This window comes from Poecilia reticulata, linkage group LG8, assembly GCF_000633615.1.
Source record: "Poecilia reticulata strain Guanapo linkage group LG8, Guppy_female_1.0+MT, whole genome shotgun sequence".
Lineage (NCBI taxonomy): Eukaryota > Metazoa > Chordata > Actinopteri > Cyprinodontiformes > Poeciliidae > Poecilia > Poecilia reticulata.
The window spans coordinates 4,079,046-4,100,931 of record NC_024338.1 but is presented as its reverse complement, the minus strand read 5'-3'; the positions used below and the strand labels follow the sequence as shown (position 1 = coordinate 4,100,931).

The 21,886-nt window shown below is 41.9% G+C and overlaps 1 protein-coding gene across 2 annotated transcripts in view; it reads right to left on the bottom strand.

Annotated features, from left to right (window-relative positions):
• smg1 (SMG1 nonsense mediated mRNA decay associated PI3K related kinase) overlaps window positions 1-21,886 on the bottom strand; it is a 52,522-nt gene that overhangs the window by 19,528 nt on the left and 11,108 nt on the right. For both annotated transcript variants that reach the window (XM_008415216.2, XM_008415217.2), the window contains 28 exons: window positions 21,454-21,555; window positions 19,466-19,756; window positions 18,662-18,792; window positions 17,198-17,359; window positions 16,610-16,728; window positions 16,423-16,510; window positions 16,203-16,304; window positions 15,980-16,120; window positions 14,456-14,682; window positions 13,969-14,168; window positions 13,127-13,288; window positions 12,854-13,008; window positions 12,626-12,759; window positions 11,959-12,270; window positions 11,736-11,877; window positions 10,851-11,001; window positions 10,634-10,757; window positions 10,299-10,544; window positions 8,662-8,813; window positions 7,768-7,900; window positions 7,466-7,610; window positions 6,831-6,969; window positions 5,885-6,103; window positions 5,613-5,793; window positions 5,341-5,502; window positions 2,330-2,553; window positions 1,533-1,687; window positions 288-510 (listed from right to left, as the gene is read on the bottom strand). In XM_008415216.2, the coding sequence (XP_008413438.1) occupies window positions 288-510; window positions 1,533-1,687; window positions 2,330-2,553; window positions 5,341-5,502; window positions 5,613-5,793; window positions 5,885-6,103; window positions 6,831-6,969; window positions 7,466-7,610; window positions 7,768-7,900; window positions 8,662-8,813; window positions 10,299-10,544; window positions 10,634-10,757; window positions 10,851-11,001; window positions 11,736-11,877; window positions 11,959-12,270; window positions 12,626-12,759; window positions 12,854-13,008; window positions 13,127-13,288; window positions 13,969-14,168; window positions 14,456-14,682; window positions 15,980-16,120; window positions 16,203-16,304; window positions 16,423-16,510; window positions 16,610-16,728; window positions 17,198-17,359; window positions 18,662-18,792; window positions 19,466-19,756; window positions 21,454-21,555 (4,722 nt within the window). The remainder of the gene's footprint in view (window positions 1-287; window positions 511-1,532; window positions 1,688-2,329; window positions 2,554-5,340; window positions 5,503-5,612; window positions 5,794-5,884; window positions 6,104-6,830; window positions 6,970-7,465; window positions 7,611-7,767; window positions 7,901-8,661; window positions 8,814-10,298; window positions 10,545-10,633; window positions 10,758-10,850; window positions 11,002-11,735; window positions 11,878-11,958; window positions 12,271-12,625; window positions 12,760-12,853; window positions 13,009-13,126; window positions 13,289-13,968; window positions 14,169-14,455; window positions 14,683-15,979; window positions 16,121-16,202; window positions 16,305-16,422; window positions 16,511-16,609; window positions 16,729-17,197; window positions 17,360-18,661; window positions 18,793-19,465; window positions 19,757-21,453; window positions 21,556-21,886) is intronic.

Genomic DNA, 21,886 nt, shown 5'->3' with positions numbered 1-21,886 from the left:
GTTTTGCTTGAGTTTGAAAACAAATGTTCACAGATAATCTCCATCTATAATGTCAGAAGCATGTATTATATTCCTTTCTGGACAGTTGCTGTGCTTTGGGCTTTCACATTAAATCTGGGATGTGTGTAACTGTATATCTGGTGTGAATGAAAATTTTTTGCATAGTGCCTTGAGACAGCAATTGCTGTGAACTGGTGCCATATAACTGACTGAATTAAAATCCCAAAAATAAATCAGTGGAAGTTTGTGTAATGAGAAAAAAAAAAAAAAAAAAAAAAGGTGCTGACCTGTTTGAAGGGAAGCCAGCTGCTGGCCGGGTTGGCGGGGTTGGCTGGGTTTTTCAGGCGCTCCAGGGCAGACTTGATGGCGTCGCCGTAGGTGGTCTGGAACCAGGTTTCATGTGGTGTTTCTGCTGGAGTGGTGGTGATGCTGCACACGTGATCCAGAGCGAACACCACGGGTCGCATCAGAGCAGAGTGCTTCTCTCGCATGATGGCGATCTTTTCATCCCTGCAGAGCAGCAAAACATAAGACCAGACAGCAGAAACCCTTCTGGCATGGTGCAACGGCTGAAGACAGGGAGGGGAAAAACGCGGGATTTCTGCAGGCTTTTACAACTCTAACTGAAGACTTTTAGAAGACCGCTATGAAGGGAATTTAAGACCTTTCTACAGTGGCTTGCAAAAGTATTCATACCCTCAAACTTTTCCATATTTTGTCACTTTATGCCTCAAACATTGGGATTTAATATGAAAGACAAAAACAAAGCAGTATACAACTGTAAAATAGAAAAAAAATTATACATGATTCAGAACATATTTTACAAATAAAAAACTGAAAAGTGCGGTGTAATCAATACTTTGTTGAACCACCTTTAGCTGTAATTAGAAATGTAAATTTTTTAGGGTTTGTCTCTACCAGCTTTTACCGTCCAGTGACTGAAATTTTTCCCCAATCATCCTTGCAAAACAACAGAAGCTCAGTCAGATTAGATGGAGAATGTTTGTGAACAGCAGATATACGGGCTTTATCAGGCCAAATGGCCAGAAAACTGCACTTACACCTGGTAGGCGCAAAAAACCTGGCTAGCTAGCAAGCCAGTTAGCAGCTAGTCAGCAGTAGCCTCAGCAGCCTCACGTCACAAAACTCAATGTCAGCGCACAACTCAAACTTTTACCTGATAGAAAACTCCCACGAAAAAAACAAAAATACATAGAATATACTAAAAAAGTCTGTCAAGACAAAATTAAAGGCAATGAAAAACATATTAAAGACCAACTTATTATTTTTTAAATGAATTTAAGGCATTTTAAGTATTTAATTTTAGACAAAAATATAAGGGTTACTTAAACTATTAGTAATCACCATCATCATCATCCTGTGACATCATAGAGTACCTCCTAACACAGCAGGAACCCTTTAAGCAAGGCTTGCCGTTACTTGTAAATTTACAGGGTAACCATGGTTTCATTCCTTTTAACAAAAACTACTTCAATGTTTTTCTTCCTGGCATTTTTTACAGAGATGTTTACCTGCGAAGTGTGTTGTTGTTCTGCACCCTCTTGACCTCGTCCTCCAGCTGCTGGATTCTCCTCAGGACGTGCATGTGTTGCTGCTGCAGCACGCCCAGCCACAGTTCATCCCACAGTAAGGTCACTCTGCGCAGCTCCCCCACCAGCTGCTGGACCTGCGCTCACACACAATCACAGCCAAGTGTGAAACAAACATGGCCGACGCAGAGCCATAGCACCAGATTCTTCTTAATGGTCAGGAAAGATGCAGACTCTGTATTTTTCTGAGGTCATGTGATCAATTACCGTGGTACAAAACATGGAGATGGTGACAGGAAGTGGTAAGAGGATGATGACATGCTTTTTAATGTACAAACTTATTCACCTGTGATTTTAATTGAGTTTCTTGTTTAATGGGAACACAGCAATTGAAAAATTGTTTTTCAACCCAAGTGGAATTCGACAAAGTTTTGCTCCCGTTTGCAATGGAAACACAGCTGATTAAAGCTTGACTAGCGAAGATCCCTGTTGCTTTTATGTTGTGGGACTTTTCCTCTCCATCAGCAGTGGATCTTGTAAAAGTCCCAACAGCTATAGATCTTGTTTCTACTAATCTTTAAGGATGCAGCAAGAAATATAAAAAAGATGCCTGAGATCTGTAGTTAAAAGTCCAGGGAACAACAATTCAGCATTCTGGGTGCCCAGCTCTAGTCCTGGAACTTTAGACGCTTCCCTTCCCTACACATCTGAATCAAATGTGTGTTCATTTCATTCAGGACAAATGAGAAGGTTTTCAGTATGAGCTTGGGTTTTCCTACCTGAAGCACCATGGTCGGGTTAGCCAGAGACAGCTTCTCTACTATCTTGCTGTAACAGTCTTGCATCATGGCTTGGTCTTGGCTAGAACAGGTGGCCATCTCCTCCACTGCTCCTCCTTCATCAGCACTCTGCAGCTCCTCTTCCTCATCCTCCTCCTCCCCGCCCAGGTCCTCTCCCTGCATGCTGCCCAGGAAGGCTGGCAGAGATGGCGGCATCTTGCTCCCTGTTCATACAGCAGTGAGAAGAGCCACACAAGTTTTACCTAATGCTGCAGAGAATGATTAGTTTAGTAAATGATTATTCTGAAGATGAATGCGAAAAAAAAAAAAAAATAATTGACACTTTCTGCAGATTTTTCATTCAATCACCTAAGATATCTTATATAATATTAGAGATGCATTAAAATAACCAAATAAATAATTAAATTACATTTTTTAAATAAGAAAAACATTTCATTACCTATAATGCAATGACAGCATTCCTTTAGTGAAAGTTGGATTGTTTGAAGCAAAGGACGCATCTGCAGCTAAAAATCCTTCTGACATCAACATGAGAAAAGTTCAACTCTGTCTGTTGGACTGATGTCAACACAGTGTAGGACTGGGGATTGTTTTTTTTTTTTTTTGTATTAATAGATTACTGACTGGATAGCAAACAGAATGTGGATCAGGTAAAAACTGCTAAAACTGCCACTTGAGAAGATCAAGTTAGAACACATTTGCAGACAAAGAGGCGTTTTTAATCTAAAATGCAGGGCTTAAAGTAAAAAAGAATCCTGAGCCTGAAACTTATACTGATGATAGAAATTAACTATGCCATTGCTATTGCCACAGTTTAATGAAAAGTGTCTTTGAATAGTGCAAACAATTGCTTCCAACAATACAATTAACAAGCTAAACACTCAAACTTAAATAAGACTTCAGTACATTTCAACTAAAACAAAATATAAAATGTCTGTGCCCTAAAGGTTTGTCTTACAGGCAAAAACCCCTCAACATTAAATAAGAGTCCTTTCAGTCAATGTTTTTGCAAGTAATTTAGAACATGCAACATTACCAACTAAATCAGTGTTTCTCCATCTTTTTCAGGCCAGTGCCCCCCCAGCCTTTATCCAGGTCCCTCACCGCCCCCCAACAAAGAATTTGTAGGCTACTTTGCACTGACTATTATTTTATTATTAATATTACTATCACTATTGTAGATGTTTTGATTTTTATGCTCGTTTCTGTATTTATCATCAAGATAATTTCCTAGAGAACAAAAAAACCATGGGAAGAGAAATTGCATCATCCATAAAAATTTCACCCTCATGGCATTTATTGTGCAAACCAGAGCTTTCAGTGGAAAAACAGAAGTTCCAGATCCTTTTAATGCCATACAAATATGAGACAGAAACATGGATTATATCTTTATATAGATCTGTCTATTGATTTATAGATTAATATTTTCACTGGACAGAAATTACAAAGAACAAATCTGTTTCTTAATCAAATCCTAATGAGTCAAATTGAAAGTGTCATGGAGTCATGAGCCTCATGACATTAACACTGACATGACAAATAATATTGAAGAAATAAATATATCGAATCTAATTAAAAACATAAAAATAAGTGATACGTTCTTTACTGTTATGTTCTGTAAGATATATTTATTCTCAGTATTAGATATGGTATCAACAAACCCATGGCACTTCAACAATATTATTTTACCTTTTATCTGGAAATAKTGTCTGTTTATTCTTGCCATACAGTCCTCTGTATTAAGTATTGATCGAAAGGTCTTGCCATACAAGTTTATTCCTCTGTATTTACTTTAGTTTCTTAGTTTATTCTTGCATTTTGTTCTTCATTGATTTCCATTAGTTTCCTTTGATTAATATTATCCTCTCTTGGTTTATTGCTATGTCCACTTTAGTTTATTTCCTGTTGTTAGATTTATTTTATCCTTTATTGACCATCACCATCAGTAATCTTCACTCATCACCTGTTGCGACGCCTAATCGTCATGTGTTGATTTTTCACTGTTCAGCGTCGGATTCTCTGTTTTAATGCCATAATTCACATCTAGTTCGTTGCTCCGTTTTATGTCCCGCTTCTCCTGTTTCAGAGTTTTGCGCAATGTGTGCGTCGTTTTTTTTTTTTTTTTAACCCTCTAAGGTGCAGGGCGGTCCGGAAACGTATCGATGGGGAAAAGGCAGACTGACATAAACCTTTTAAAACAACAGAAACAATTTCGGTATTTTGATTATTGAAATTTAAAAGTGCAGTGGTACCATTGTTCTATAACACCCGTTTCATACCGGACCACTTACAGGCTCTGGTGTTAATGCTATAGTTGCTCAAAGTCTAAACTGGTATTGTTGTGATTGTAAGGTGTAAAGTTTACCTTCGACCAAACGCCCCCCAAAGGAATCCCAGTGCACCCCCTTTTGTAAACATTTCCGCCAACTTCCGGTCTGGTCCCCTTTCCTCTAGCCATGCCCAGCGCCACTTGTTTTTAATTCCTTTCTCAAGTAAACGTGTTTCTTTACAGGGTCAGACAAACTCCATCTTCTTTCATATCACATTTGATTTAACCGCCAAACCGAATGCATGCGCTTCTTTTCTACAAACCGTTTTACAGTCATTGGTCAAGAACACGGGAGCTAGAACTCTGATTGGCAGACATCTTTGTAGATGGACTCTTTAAGCTCGGAGACTAGTTTGGTTGAGTCGGACCGTTTGGTCAAAAGCCGGAAATCCGGCCCCCGGCCAGAGCTCTTTAAGCCCTGAAAATGCTACATTTTTTACAATTTTGGCTCAATTACTTAATTCTATTTTATTATCATTTCTTATATATTACTTGATTTCCAATGGAAATGCAGCTTCTGATGCTTGGCTTCCTATCATCATGCAGCTCTGCATCTTATTACTGCTGCAGCAGCCAAGTTCCAACCACAGGGATAAGATTTGCTTCAGAGCATATGAAGTCAGTAGAAGTGTCCCTGTGAGCTGCAGTCAGTGAAGCGTACCTGCACTCTGAGCCTCTCCTCCCAAAGACAGTGACCCTACAATGGCCGGGTAGAGGATCAGGTGGGGTGAGTCCTGGGCCACCCGACACAGCAGGCTGCATATGCTCTGTCGGATGTAAGCCTCTGGATGGTTGAGACGTGAGAACAGTTGTGGGATGATGCCTGAGGGAGAGACGAGTCAGGAACGGTCAGAAAAAAGCTCCAGAACGTTGTTCTGGTGACGTCGGCTTCTCTGCCAACAGAAAACGGAAGTGAACGTGTTTGGAACGTACGCCTCCAGGGCGAGGTGGGGGTGGAGGCCAAGCCCAGCTCCAGCCCCTCCCTCAATTCACCGGCGTGCTTCACCAAAAGCCGAAGGAGACGCAGCGTTGCCATGACGATGACATCATCGTTGCTCTGTTTGCCGCCGTGGCAGGACAGCAGGAGTTTCGGGTCGTCTTCATCAACGAGCACCTGCAAAAACCAAAAACCAGCACGCAGTAAGGGAAACCCGAACAGAACCGGAACCTGCATGGCGCTGTGGGTCAGGGCCTGCCCTCCTCACCTGTCCTGCATTCAGCTTCAGGAAGGTGAAATAAGCGTGGCAGGAGACGCGATACAGTCCAAAGATCCGGTCCACTACCCGCCTCCAGACCCGGATCAGGCCGTCAGTCACATTCTGGCCGGCATCTCCGAGCCAGGGGCAGGAGCCGGTCAGCTGGCGCCAGATCACATCCACCATGTCGTCCTCATCGTCCTCCTGCTGCAGGGCCATGTCCTCGTCCTGCCGCACAGAACAACGTTAGGCCTGAGACCGTTCAGCCGATTAACCACGATTAATCAATTATTATCTAGTAATTTAGTAATCAATTAATCGCTAACTGGAGCATCCAAAATAAAAAATGGTCCTTTGCTACAAAACAGCTCTCTGCAGCCAAAACTGAACAAAAATATATACATTTAGCATTTAAGATTTGTCTCTTTTACCCAGAACTCCTCAAGTGGTTCAAATTCTGATAAAAAAATATCTATTGATCACTTTTTGCTGTCTAATTATTAATCAAAAAATAATCATCAGATCAGCCGAACACTGGACTAAAGTTCAGTCCAGCAAAAAGAGACGAGATCTTCACAAGTTGATGTTAGAAGGAAGTTTTAGGAAATATGTTTATTTTCCCATTTAAAAATCAATTGAAATATTTATTTGCATTTTTAATCCGTTTCTAATATTGTTTGGAAAACGGCTTGAAAAATGTACAGAATCAAGAGCAATTTTTTTTTAATCCAATTAATCATCAAAACAATCAATTACAAAAAGGATCATCAGTTGCGGAGCGATAGAGGACAGTGGGTAATTTTTAGACCCTTGCTGAGGAAGATGTTCACATGTTAGCATCGGTCGGTCATCAATCTCCCAAACTTTATCAGTCCAGCTCTACTTAAAATGCAGCTGAATGACCCGTTGATCCCAATGTATCAGTTTGCATCGTCTCTTCTAAACCCCGCTCTACCTGTATGCCCGTCGGTCGACACATGGCCTGTCCCAGAATGCTGAAGATGGTTTCTTTATCTTCTTCGCTGGTGTTTAGAGGCAGCAGCTCCTCTATGTCCTTCTTCTCTCCTGGAAGGAGAGGCAGACCCTCCCCTTGGCTGGAGAGAAAACAGATTTACTTTACTTGATGACATTTGAAAAAATGTTGTTTTTTTTTTATTATGATGACTCTGATGTTTTTATGATGTAAAGCACTTTGAATTGCCTTGTTGCTGAAATGTGCTGCAAAATAGAATAGACTAAAGCAATTATATTATTTACAAAAAAGTGTCAATATTGTGGTTTTTACTCCAGAAATATTTATAGTATATTCCTCCCATTCTTTTCAGGATAATAAAAACAGGTAAACTGTTGAAAGATCTGACGAACTCACACACACCCCCACACACACCCCACATCTTTATACTTCTATTGTTCTGAGGACTTTGTATCGTCTTCCATTCATTTATATTTCATTCATACAGCCTGACATTGACCTTTACCCTAAACCTAGCCATTACATGCCTAACCTTAACCGGGACCTAAATTCAATTCACAGCTTTATCCTAAACCTGACCGTGAAACAGCGGTCAATAAGCAGGAGGGTTCACTAACCTGGCGTTATCCACCACCTTCCTGCCCCAGCGGTAGGCCCAGCTGGCCAGAGCCGCCCAGGACTTGGCCATTTCTGGAGCCAGGCTGGTGGACAGCTGGTAGAGCTGGCCCAGAACAAAGTCTGGTTCTCCCACTCCCACGTTCACTGGAGAGATTCAAGAAATGGAACAGAGATCATTAAAACCAGGTGAAGCCAGACATCATCAGCTTTCTGGACATTTTTTACACATAAACAGAAAACCCCCCAACAATATTAGAATGGGAGGTTGACACTCAATGTGTTATTAGTCATCCAGCTTTACCTGATGTTACTGGTGTGATGTGGGGAATGCTCTGATCTTCCAGAGGAAGCTCCAGCAGCTCGGCTATATTTTGGCTCAGAGGTGACATGTTGCCCAAAGCAGACGAGTTCACAGCGCCTGACTTCTTTACAACCTAAAACAAATCGCTCGTCATAAACACATCATATTTAAAGGGGCAGTTTTATACCTTCTCCTGGCACATAGTGACATTTTATAGCACAATCAAGCAACTACGTTCCCTTCAATTGTTAAAAAAATGCTATAGGTCAAATATGACTTCCTAATTGAACACCTTGAAATTGAGCCTCTGTCTCTTTAAGAACTCTACCATGTTTCTTTCTGAAACTGCACATCACAACATCACTCTTTATTAACCCTTTAACAACGTTTTACCAGCGTTGCACTAAGAAGTTGCTGCTTTTATCATGAGTTCTGCAGCTCATTATAAACAATTTCAACAGGTGTTTGCTAATTACTGCTGGCTAGTCTGAAGGAGCTGAGTGGAGGTATTACAGAGGAGGGCTGCTCAGAGAGGAGGAAACTTGCAGACTTGGAAACTGCAGCTCTGAGGTGGAGTTGAGCCTTGAAGGCAGGGTTAGGTCCACCCAGGTGTTTTTGGAACCTGGATGGTTGCCATGGAGATTAAAGAATTTCTCAAACATGAATGAAAGGATCAAAGCAACACTCCAAATATGATTTTAATGAGGGAATAACATTATAATGTGATGTAAATCTCAAAAAAAGTTGCTTTTACATAATACTGCCCCTTTAATATAGCACGATAGAACATTGTGAATGTAAATACAACAGTTTTAATGTTTGGTATTTATATAACAATGCAAAAAACAAGCTAGTAACATCTGTAAAAGCTCAAACCATAGTAGTGATGCCTGCCTGTTTAAGCTGGGGTGTCATGTCCTTCCAATCAGCCAGCAGCCATTTGCAGAGAGTCAGCAGAGAGCGGCAGGCTGCACCCTCATTCTTCCCCAACTGGCAGTAGGACAGAGCTGCCCTGCTCAGCATCTCCATGGCAGTCACTGACTGACCTGCAGACAACAGAGACTTTCTTAAAGGAAACTAAACGGAGAGTAAAGACATCTGCAAACCTCAGCATCATTCTGCTTTGACCAATCAGAAACTGTGAGCCCAAGCTTTCTGTGTACACAGTATGGAGAGTTCAACACCATGTTATTTACTTAGTCACATTTTTCTATGATAGTGTTCATTCCATCTACGGAAAGTAAACAATTGTTTTGAAAAAGTGCCATGTAACATCTATGAGTTCAACAATCCGTCACTCTTATGGTAATCTCTCTCCCTGGTCAGACATCAAAAAGGTCAATACACTTAATATCAGTTGTCATCACATTCTTACAAGGCTTTAAGTGGCTCTATAATCAAAAACAAATAAATAATGAATAGAAAAGTAGTAATTTAGTGAAACCACTTGTTTGAATTAAAATGATCAGTTGAAAGCTTCTCCTTAATATAACTGTAAAATTGTCATATTTCACATCAGGGGTGTCAAACTCAATTTCACCGAGGGCCACTTCAGCATATTGGCCCTCAACGGGCCACATTGAAGGTACAAATCAGGAGTTCCCAGGTCCAGTCCTCCAGACTGCAACTTTTAGATGAATCCCTGCTAAAACACCCCAGACTAAAGGTCGACTTCCCTCATTAGCAACAACTCAGTTTGTAGAGGCTTATAATGAGTCAATGATCCAGGTGTGTTAGAGAAGGAACACATCTTAAGTTGCAGATGGTAGCTCTGGAAAACTAGACTTGGGCAGCCCTAGCATAAATGTATGAAAATATAATGTTAAAAATAAATGAAACAACACCTCATATTGTTAAATAATGCTTTGGAGCGTCTGGTTAGGAAGCGCATTCAACACCTTTGGTTGAAATGGCGCGTTAAATTCAAGTCTCCTTTACAAACCAGAGAAAACTAAAGAGAATGCAACGTTGTGTTAATCCATTTGAGGAGCCGGTAATTTATCTTGAGGAAATAAATGACGAAGCAGAAGTTAATTAGACTGCAACATGCCCAGTCCGCTGCTCAACCACTGCGGACAGTGATGGGACGCAGTGGTTGAGATCAGTGTAGATTTCAAACCAAACATGTCTGCAGATTCATGCATGCTAACGATGCAAAACAAGAAGGTGGAAAAATGCTCAACTTTTCTTGCTTTCTGCTTTTTCTTGCTCTCTAGTGGCGAGAAGTCGTAATGTTGGCTGGCAACAATCGTAATGCATTATGGGAGATGTAGTTTGTAGTCAATTCATGCTCAAAAACTATTTTAAGTCAATCATGGGCCTATGAAACGCTGGGGGGGCCACATAAAATGACATGGTGGGCCACATGTGGCCCGCGGGCCTCAAGTTTGACACATGTGTTTTACATTGTAAAATATAACAATTCTACATTGTTATATTTGTTCCTCCTTTCATGTAGGTCTGAAAGGAGGAACAAACTCAGAAGATGGAAATGAAGGGGAGGGAACAGTGGAGGAAAGTCTATTCCTTACCTGCAGTTCGCAGCACTTTGGCCTTTTCTATCTGAACCTCTGGTCCCCATTTCTCGCCCACAGTCCCGTCCAAAGAGAGACGCTTAAACCCCTGACACAGATCCTCCTCCTGTTTCTCTTCCTGCGTCCCGTCACTGCACTGGCCAAGGAGGCGAGACGCTAGAGCTATGTTGCCTTTCTTCCGGGCGAATTTGACAGCGGTTAGACAAAGCTCCAAAAGATGGCCGTCTATTGAGGAGGAGTAACCTAGGCAACATGGAAGGTGGCAAAACAAGACAATCAGGATGATTTCAGGATCGATCCCTGATCCAATTCAGTAATTCTGTTTCATTTACCCTTCTGGAGTTTTTGGAGCAGTTGTCTTTGGAAGGTGGAATATCTTAGTGCTTGGAGGAAAAGCTGCACATCTTGTTGTTTACAAGAGTTTAACGCCTCACTGCTAAGAGGAATCACACAGTCCTGCAAGTGAAACCAAGAGTGCACACAAAGGCCGTTCTAGTAAACGAAGGTGTGTTCAAACTGCAGCTCATTGTGGGTGTTGCTGGTGCTCACGTCTTGGCCTGTGAGGGTGTTCTCCAGGGCGGTGGTACAGTGCAGCTGCAGGGTGGACAGGGTGGGCAGGGCGTCCGACAGAGTGAGGGTGGACAGGCGGAGGGGGCCGAGGCAGATCCTCCCCGTCTGCTTCAAACATCGCACTAACGTACTGCAACAGAACATCACACAGGTTCATAACCTCGCACATTTCAATCACTTCAACATTGGAGCTGCTTAAACACTAGTGCTGTCAATCAATTATAAAATTTAATCAGATTAATCACACTTTGGTGCACTGATTAATCACTGTGCCTAACCTTGTAAGCTTGAAGTATAAATAAACTGCCCATATGTCCCATATCAAAAACTACCACTGTATCAACATTTTAAAAAAATCTTTTATTGTCTCAAACCAAACATGTCTACAGATTCACGCAGGCTAATGATGCAAAACAAGAAGGTGGAAAAATGCTCAACTTTTCTTGCTTTCTACTGTCACAGTTTACTTTCAGCTGTTGCTGTCCATCGGATGGAGTTCATAACGCTGCTATAAACCGGGGAACCCTCAGCGGGACAGAGGCTTTTAGGTCAAAATAGGTAGTTCTAATTTTCAGATTAATTTCATGTATTAATGCTTACGATTACTAGATTAGTTGGTGATCATTTCAGTAATCGACTCATCGTGATTAATCTGATTAATCATTTCAGCCTTAGTTTAAATCAAAGCTCAGTGGTCCTTGAGAGGACAGACGTGCATGATTATACAATTATCAAAAAATTACTTGAAAATGGTCTCAAAACAACAACAATAATTTGTCCAGTTATATTGACAAGTCTATGTGTCTGTGGATTGTAGAGTTAAAATGCTCAGCTGTGTTTCAGAAGAGGGGTGAGGCTGCTCACTCTGGACTGGACGTGTTCCTCTGCTCCTGCTGCTGATTGGCTTTCGCCATGGCACCGACAGCACTGCGCAGCAACTGCACCTCGATGGCTCTCTGCAGCTCAGTGGGATCTGGACTCATGGATGGCAGAAGCCTCTTCAAATCTGAGCACATCACATCACCTCATTAGGAAATGCTTTCACTGTCCACATACACAGTTCAAGGTTCAGTCTCTCTACACTTACCCAGCTTGTCCTTGTTGCTGCCAAGAGAGCTGTAGTCCTCTCCGGGCAGCAGCTCCAGCTGCGTCCCGCACTCAGCCAGGTCTCCCTCCTCAAAGTGGGACAGGGCCTGGATGTAGTTGAAATCTGTCCTCAGGTTGATGCTGACCGGGTTGGTGGAGTTTTGCTTGAGGGCGCCGGCCATGGCCTGCCACTCTCTGACCGAGGCCCAGTCACACAGTGACACGTAGCACTGGCAGGCCTTGTTGGCCAGGAAGTTGACCACCTCAGGGGAACACTCACTGGCCTTCAGCAGCACCGTCTTCCTGTTGTCACCTGTTCAGACGGACAGCAACAGTTCCACATGGAGAGGGATTTTTACGCTCCTAATTGCACAGACTTAACAAATGAAAGTTGTGTTCTTGTTTTTACATGTTTGAAGCTGTTGGTGTGTTTAAGTTTGCTGCACTTTGTACTGGTGCAAAGTTATCAAATACATTTGTAAACACACTTATGTCAGTTTTACAACAGAAACATTTTAAGTCGATTCAACACTGATTTTCTGTATCGTATCGGCCAATACTAAACCTCAAGCATCGGTAACAGAAGTGAAAAAAGTGACTTGTGCATCCATAATAAAATCTGGGATTGTATTTTTTTGCCATACACTATGGTGAGTATGGTGAGTTACCGTTGCTGGTGTGCTTGGGGCTAGACGTGCTGCTGGAGAGCTTGAGCAGGCAACTGTCAGAGCTTTTAATGCTGCAGTCCATCCCAGTCACAGCAGAGAGTTGATCCTGGTACTCTAAAGCCGCTTTCTCAAACCTAAACATACACGCATTTAATAATGGGCAACGAGGGAATAAAAGGCAATGCGACACATGAGCAAAGTATCTGAGGTGTGAGGTTAGGTGCTCACCGTCCCTCAGCCTGCAGGGCAACCGGTGACAGCCAGCCCAGGTTCTTCCCACAGGTTAGGAGGCTCCAGGCCGCCAGGCCCTGGATGGCCTCAGGGCAGCGCAACTCACACAGAGCCTCCACCAGCAGCGCCAGGGGAACTTCCAGCTCTGGAGCCTATTGAGCACACAGCACACTACACTCATCTAACCAGGAAACCATGACCTAATACAACCTGGTCACTGTAATAAAAAGATAGGAGTCAGTGGAAACCTGGAGGGTTCAGAGTACTGACCTGGGTACCGCTGTTCTTAAACTCTGTGAGCAAGTCGAAGCCGTGGCGGACCGTCACTGCAGGCTGGCCAGACAGAAGGCCGACCCTCATCAAGGCCAGGCGGATTCTTGTCAGCCAGTCCTGGCAGGTTTGACGGTTTGTGTAGAAGAAAGTCTTAATGGCCTGAAATAGACAAGGACGACACAACACTTCATTAAAGTCACAGCCAGGGATTTGTGGCGTTCCTACACATGACAGTCCGCTGGACTCAGTCCGACTGGGGATCAAAGATGCAACATTTATTCTATTTCCAGCTGCTGTGGTTCTCTTTCTGCACTGAGTGAAACCGACCAAACCCTTTGAGTAACCTGTTCCCCCTCCTCACCTGTGGGGGCGCTGAAATAACAACCACTGAAGGAAACAACACAAAAACCTGTGAAGAAGACACTGAACGCATCTTCTGTCTTCACCAAATGTAAAAAGACATGGAGTGGTGTTAGACTTTGGTGGTTGTAGGATTTCTGTTTTGACCATGTGTCATTACTTTCTTTAGAGTTAGACTAGCGTTTGTTTTGGTTTTATTTACCCAGAATGAATTCACAAATGCACTGGAACCGCACCAGAGTTCACTTCTACTGAATCTAGACCAATGTTTTTAGGTGGACCGGTGTTCACTTTTTCCGTCTGCGTTACATTCACACCTAAACAAAGTGGACTTTCTAGCCAAACGGACTGCAGTTGGATTAAAGAGGACTGAGCAGGGCTGGTGTAAATACATCCTTAAATCTTTTGATCTCACAGCTTAGAATAAAATGATTCAAGCAACAGTGAGGTCAGGGGGCATTTCTGCTACTTCTACACACCTTTGGTGGAGCAGTAAGGGCGTTAGCACAGCCTTCGTAGGCATTGTACATGAGCTTCTCCAGGTTCTCCAGGTACTGCAGCAGCAGCGTAAGGCGAAGTTGGTTTGAGTGGTGGCCGTCTCCGTCACTTCCAGGACCGGCCCAGGCTCCGAGGTCCTGCTCCGGGTTCAAACTGTGTGCGGCCAGGCTTCGGATCATCCCTGAAACGCAACCGCAAAAAACAGAAACTCAGCAGCGTACAGTGGAAACCTGACCTTATTTAAAGGGGCACGCGCTTTCCAGCCACATAATGCCCTTTTATAGCACAATAAAGTAGCTATGTTACCTTAACATGTTATAAAAATTCTTTAAACGCTTTCAAATATGACTTAAAAATTCTTTTGCCATGCTTATCTATCCTTATTCCATAACATCTCTGGGTGGTTACAGAACCATCAGATGCGAGGCATTAAACATTTCCTCCATTGTTTTCAGCGTCCTCATTTACCCTCGATGGTCTGGAAGGTGTCCTGAGCTCGGCCCAGAGGCGTGCGGAGCTTCGACAACACGGTGAACTGCGCCGCCTCCCAGACGGCCCACTGCCACAGCACCACCTCGGTTTTCAGCAACGCCCGCGGCACCATGTCTGGCCGGCTGCTGTCCACGCTCCCACGGCGCTCCCGCTTGTCCAGCCGTTGGCAGCTGTAGTACAGCCGCTCCAACCACGGCTCCTTGCTGCACAGAAAGAAACAGGACTGCTGAAATGTGGCTCACATTCAACATCAAGCCTGTTGCAAAGGGAGATTTATAAAATAACATTGTTAAAAAATATTCAATATGTTTTGTCACTCATTTCAGAAAGTGAAACTCTTTAAATGAACTCATTCTACATCTACTGAGATATTTCAATCCTTCACTTGATGTGATTATGGCTTTAAAAGAAGAAAAACCCAAAATGTTGTCTGAATTTTTTTATTATGACACTTAAATGTTGGAATCTCATTGCATCTTACCCAATAAGCCAATTAACTCCAAACTAAGGCTGCAACTAACAAATTATTTTTGTAATCAATTATTCTGATAAGTAACCAGATAAAAAATAAATTGACACATTCTGTAGATTTTTCATTTAACCACATAAGACCTTTTTTGCACAAAATTAAAAATTAATTAAAAAGATGCAAATTAATGATTACAATTCTCTTTAATAAGAAAATAAACATTGTACTGCCTAAAATACAACAGCAACATACTTTTAGTGAACTTTTAAAATCAAAATGTATTTTTTTGCTTTCTTTTATTTTTTTACAGTTACAGTTTTGGCTTAATTACTGCTCTGATTCTTTCGGCAAATGGCATTCCTCAGAGCCTGCATTCTCCAGTTAATTAATCAATTACTAAATTAGTTGACAATTATTTCAATAATCAATTCAGCACAATAAATCTGATCAATAGTTCCAGTCCTACTCCAAACTCTTGCACTTCCTGAGCCTCTAAATGACCTTCAGGGTCAGAAGGACAGCATCATGGGGATGACTGCTGATTGGACAGATGTCTAGAACAGACATCGACAGTCTCCACAAAGACTATTATTAAAGAAGCCGATTATTCACAGAGCTCTGTATGCATGCATATACATAGAAAGTTGTGTGAAAGGAAAAAGTGTAACAAAGACTTGAGAGGATTTGAGAGGTTTGAGAGGATTGCCAAGAAAAACCCGTTCCAGAATCTTCACAATAAGTGGATTGAGATTGGAGTTGATATGAACATCTCAGACATCCTATTATAATTGCTAAAAATACATTTTAAAAAATGGCCCAATGGAGGAAGAGCTGTGTGTTCAGTGACCAACAGAATTGGGAGCTCTTTTGTCCCCAGCCCAAATATAATGAAGCAATCAGATCAAATGCGATTTCAATGTCTGGTTTACATGCAAAATCTATGTGGATGCGCATCCAGGGTGGTTTGAGAAGTCTAACGTTGCGTGCTTGAAGTGTTTCAAGCGTTCAAAAGAATATTTAGAGAGCCGTACCCTCCACGGTGAAGGACTCCATACAAGATGAAGCTGATGAGGTCGCTGAAGTCCTGGGGGTGGAAAGTGCTGCTTGGTGCCCTGCTCATGTGGTGGCGAATAGCCAGAGAAATCTCTCTGATCTCAGAGTGGCTATGGTTGCTGCGAACAAAACAAAAACCATGTGACTCATGTCACCTCACAATCAACTGATTCAGCTCATAAGATCATGAGGAGGTCCTACCTCAGAGCCACGTCCAGGGGAATGGTTCGGAGAAGTTTGGCAAAGGCCTGCCGTACTCTTACTGCCGAGTGCACCAGCTGGACTCTGCACACATCCATGCACCTGGCAGACCACCACATAACGCCAAACACACAGAACAGAGACTGACCATGAGAGGCTGCACTAACGTCTGCAGCACAGAGCTAAATCCAGGCGTTCAGGCCTGCAGAGTGAGGCTTACCTCTGCAGTAGCTCAGTAGACAGGCATGGAGAGAGGACCTGTAAGCTATGGCATGTTTGAAGGCAGATATTGTGATCGTCATGTAGAGCTGAGCAGAAAATAGAATAGATAAAAAACATGGTAAACATGAGTCAAACGTGTGTGTAGGGACAGCATTAAAAGAAGAAGCGAGGATGTCTGGCTTCACCATTATCCAGCAGGCCTCTGCAGAACCTGCTGAACGACGGCAGGGAGAAGAGCGGGCTGTAGGTGTCTGACTTCACCATGAGCAGAGACACTTCCTGGGCCCAGGTCAGCAGAAGCTTCCTGCAGCAACAAACAGACAACGCATGGGAACCTACTCTGCTTTAACAGTCATTTCTCATCACTACTGGGCCTATTAACATACACTGTCCATCAGGCAATAAGAAAGACTAAAAATAAATAATTACTTGCAAAACATTCATTTATTACTGCTCCAATAAATTCAACAAAAGAAGGGAATAAGTTTATTGCAATAAATAGATGTCTTTGTAATATACAACTGTTTATATATATATATAGACACTGAAATATATTCACAGAACAAACCCTTTTGAATAGTTTTCTATGTGTGTGTGTTTAATAGTTTTATTAAATTCAAATTCAAAAATTTTAATTGATGCCAAAGGGAAGTTAAATATTAAATTGTGCTGGTATTTGTTTCACAAATACCGATTGCAACATCTGAAGCCAGATTTTTTATTTTTTTTTGTAAGTCATCTCTCTCATCCTCTAGAGTGTGTGCTTCCCAAACCTGGCATCTGGGTAAAGGTGCTCCTTTGACAGCAGGTTGCCAAGGAGACTGAGCAGTGTGCCGAAGTGTTTCTTTGTGGCTGTGGTCACCGTACTGATGACGGCTCCGTCGAACAGGGAGGGAGACGATGACGACAAGCTGGATGAGATAAAATGATCGTGTCTGCAAAGGAAAAACAAGAGGTGATCACAGGAAACGGGAAATCTGGAATGACATTTTCAAGCAACAGAATAGAGCTATTGTCTTCCAGGTGTTTGTAATGAACAGACTTGAATAATAACTGCTTACAAATATTCATCTTCTGATACCTTGTATAATTTTTTGAAAAAGAAATCCGATTTTTGCGAGTACAGGTTGCTTCGTATGTTAGAAGTACACGGTTGCTATATTGGCAGGTTGACACCGCCCCCTGCTGTTGGCCCAGGGAACAACAGCTGACTTTAACATCATCTACCACCTGATGAAGACGGAAGCCGCCATTGAAACATGCCACGTATGTTTCTACAGATAAAAAAACTGATACTAATAACAAAGAGATCCTAAAGACTAGGCACAGGGGGTTTACCTCAGAGGTTGTTCTACACAGTTCTGACTAAGGAGAGCTGAATACAAATGACTGGCAAAGCTTTCAGCTGCTTTATGTTTGTTAAAATCTTTGAACAGCAAGCATGTTTCCTTCTACTTTGCGTTGATCTATGTTCGAAGGTAATTTGATAACAATGAGCATGACAATATGAACCACATATTACATTTTTTAGTGTATGGCTGTTACTGTATGGTACAGCAATCATAGTGCTACAAACACAAATACTGCTCTTGAAAACATTTGCAATACTCTTATTTAGGGCACAAAGTCACATAAAGTAGTGTGAATTATATTGCTAAACTTCTCGGATTGGATTTAACTATATTTATTGCCACTTATTGAACAAACAGCGGATGAAATATTAAAAATGACAATCCTGACTGAACGGACAGTTTTTTATTTTTTAAACATCAGTAATTGAAATTTATTCTGACAACAATAAATCGAAATTCTTATGACGAGAAATGATAAATAATATGATGAAGGTCCATCCCCAGTTCAACATCATTTGGCTTTAAAAAGATCCTAACCCTAACCCTTGAATGCAGAGAAGGCTAACTACTTATTAATATTTTAGCAGTTTGTTAAGTTTTACCAATACATTCTGGCACAACCAACCCTCATGAACATTCATGATCTCTATATGGCCCAAAATAAAAATGAGTTTATTTTGGGCTGTCGGGGTTCAACAATCGGACACTTTGGTTTGATGATATTAGTTTGATCAAAAAACAAAATTGTACAGTAAAAATTACACATTTTTATGTCAAATTCCAGAATTCAGACCACATCTTCCACACAGGATTGACACACAGCTTGTTGCGAATCATGTCCGGACTTAACCACTAAAATTCCAATAAGGGATGGTGTGTCTTTACCTGGTGCAGTGTGAGTACAGGGAGTAGAGCACAGCGTACTGGATGGCAGGGTAGAACACAGCCAGCTCAGAGTGAACCACAGTCAGGTTCTGACTCAGCAGAGTGAAGACAGTTGGACTCAATGCCCACATCTAGAGGGAAACACAGACAGAACAGGCATCAGCTTCAGTTCATGTCACCAGAAACATCTGCAATAATTCATAGACAAAACATCAACCCTTACACTGTAAAAACACTAAATCTTACCAAGTATTTTTGATCTAGTTTCTAGTGCAAATGTCTAAGTTTAGTCTTATTTCAAGTGTTTAACTTAAAAGTTATATTGCAGCAAAGATATAGGAGCTTGTTTTAAGTCAATAAGTCCTTAATATTGATTTTTTTTAAAAAGCAGTAGTTCAATTGGTAGATTATTTCATTTATGACAGTGGTCCCCAAAGTCGGCCCCGGAGGGCCGGCATCCTGCATGTTTTATTTCTCTCCCTAGTGGTAGCAACAACCTCCTCAGCAAGTCAACGTTCTCCTTAGGCCTCTAATGAGCCATCATTTGATGCAGGTGTGCTAAACCAGGGAGAGAACTAAAACATGCAGGATGCTGGCCCTCAAGGCCCGACTTTGGGGACCACTGATTTATGACATGGGAAAAATGCCGTATTATAAGTGAAATAACCTTCCAATTGAACTAGTACTTTTTCATCAATATTAAGAAATTATTGACCGAAAGCTAGCTCCTATATCTTGCAGAAAAGTTACTTACAAGTTACTTTTGTCTTGAGCAATCGACATAGATGACGTAACACAACTTACCCCTATGAGGGAATTCTTGGTGTTTCCGATAGTGGTGAGGGTACTGAGGTTGAAGATCAGGGTGAACTGAGCTTTGTCCACATGCATGTTGAGAGAGGTGAAAGCAGAGTGCTGGATGGCCGAGCATGTGCTGGCCGGCGCCGCGTTCCTGTCGGGGGGAGCCAGGCTCTCTATCAGGCTACACAGAGCACACGCCATCTCACCCAGCACCAGCTTATAGGCTGCCTCCAGGGTGGGGATGTTCTTGAGGCTCAGCAGAGCCTGGTAGACACTGTGAACAGCAGCCATCACCTGTGGAAGACACACACACACGCTTCAGAATCTTGGTCAAACATGTAAAAACAACTGTAATTTGATCAGTCAGTGCAATTAGGAGCAGAACAGCCTATGTAATATAAATAAAGAAACTGAAACTGACAAAACCAACAGGTTGACTACATAGGTCAAACAGAAAACAAACCTTTCAAATGGTGCAGAAAGTGCAATTAGGAATTCTAAATATAATGTAAATTAAATAAAGCATGGTGTCACACAGAGCATAGAATTAGTTTGAATAGATCTGCCCTTATGAATTGTCACCGATACCCAATCTAGAATTTTTCTCAATATCTAGAGTTCGTCTAGTCCAGTGGTTCTTAACCTGGGTTCGATCGAACSCCAGGGGTTCGGTGAGTTGGTCTCAGGGGTTCGGCGGAGCCTCTGCCGCCGAGGTAAAGACACACTTGTGTAAAGTCGTGATGACGCCCCACTTTGCCATCACTTGCTGCAGAGGATCATGTTACATTGCTTAGCCAATCAGAGCTGCGGAGGAGATGATTGAAGGAGTTCCACTCAGCATGGATTTGAACTTTTGTCTTTAATTACTTCAGCAAAGCTGACTGTTTTTACCAAATTCTACAGTCTAAATCTGCTCCTTAGTCGCATCTTTTCGGGGTTGGTACTGCCTCTAGTGGTGTGGGGGCTAGGGTTAACCCTAACCCTATTGCACAGCTAATATAATTACATTACTAAATCAGAATACCACAAATATTTTGTGTGTTGGGGGGTGGGGGGGTTGGAATAAGAAGGGTTCATTGTATGCGCATATGCAACTGGGGGGTTCGGTACCTCAAAAAAGGTTAAGAACCACTGGTCTAGTCATTTCCTTCCCTGTAGCACCAACTGAACATCCTCAGTTGCACCGTGTGAAAACATTCAGCATCCATCTGGTGGAGGGAAAGCAAGTGTCCATGGAAAGTGTTATGAAGTCTTTTCTCCCACGGTTTTGAGACTAAATCCTTGGTCATTTATGGCTAACATATTAACCAGGCCAGGCACGTTGACTGATGAACACCTCGTTACTACAGAAATCAGCAGGTTATTATTTTGGGCTCTTTTTATGTCTGACCAGCCCTGAAATGAGGCAGTAAGAAGCTTTAAAATGAATCAGCTTTTTCTACAGAGCCACATGACCAACCACTGGTGATGGATCAATTTTCCCAACAGACAACTGTCGACAAAGATGGAGGAATTCTAGGAAATCCAAGTGTTTTTTTTAGGAGATGAGGGACTGGAGAAAGGTTAATAATCACAAACGACCTGGGTTTTACAACAAATGTTTAACCACCTGCACACTTTGCTCAGTCTAACAATGTAAACATGCTTTCCTGTTGTATGTAATGGGTCATAGATTAATATTTAGCCTCATAATCACCTAGAAGCTCTTAAGAAAATCAAATGAATGCAGAGCAGATGTTACCTTTGGTTGTATATTCACGCCGATCAGTTTGAAAGACGCCGTATTATAATTGTTTTATCCTCTTAATTTTTTCCCCCATTTTAGCTATTAGTCATATCTACTAGACTCTGACTTCAAGCAGTCACTTTTTAAAGCAAGGGAGGAATGAAAGTCATTTCTGCCATGTTTTAAGAACATGTATTTTTGTATTTTTCTGTGATGTCTAAACCTTGCTGGTGGTTTGGCAGAAGTAGCTCAAATGTTTTCATACCTCCTTCTCTGGATGGAAACGGAGATTCAGAAGATGTGAGTCTGGTGCCAGGAGCTTCTCAACAAACGACACAGGAAGTTTGGTGTTCACCTGATCCACAATCTGAAAAACATTCACAACCTCAGACCCCTTCTGCAGACAGGCGATAATAAAACCGAGCAGAAATTAATCAATACATCAGTGGAGGGCTGATCTGTTAATCAATTTTTGGATTAACTGATTAATAACTGGACAGGAAAAGTTTCTTATTGGAAGACTGCTTTATGAAATATTGACCAGGTGAAGCTAAAACTGTCACCTGAGGAGTTCTGGGGAGAATTTATATACATACACTCCTGATCAAAATCTTAAGACCAGTCAAAAAATTGCAAGAATTTGCATTTTGCACTATTGGATCTTAAGAAGGTTCTAAGTAGAGCTTCACAATGTTAAA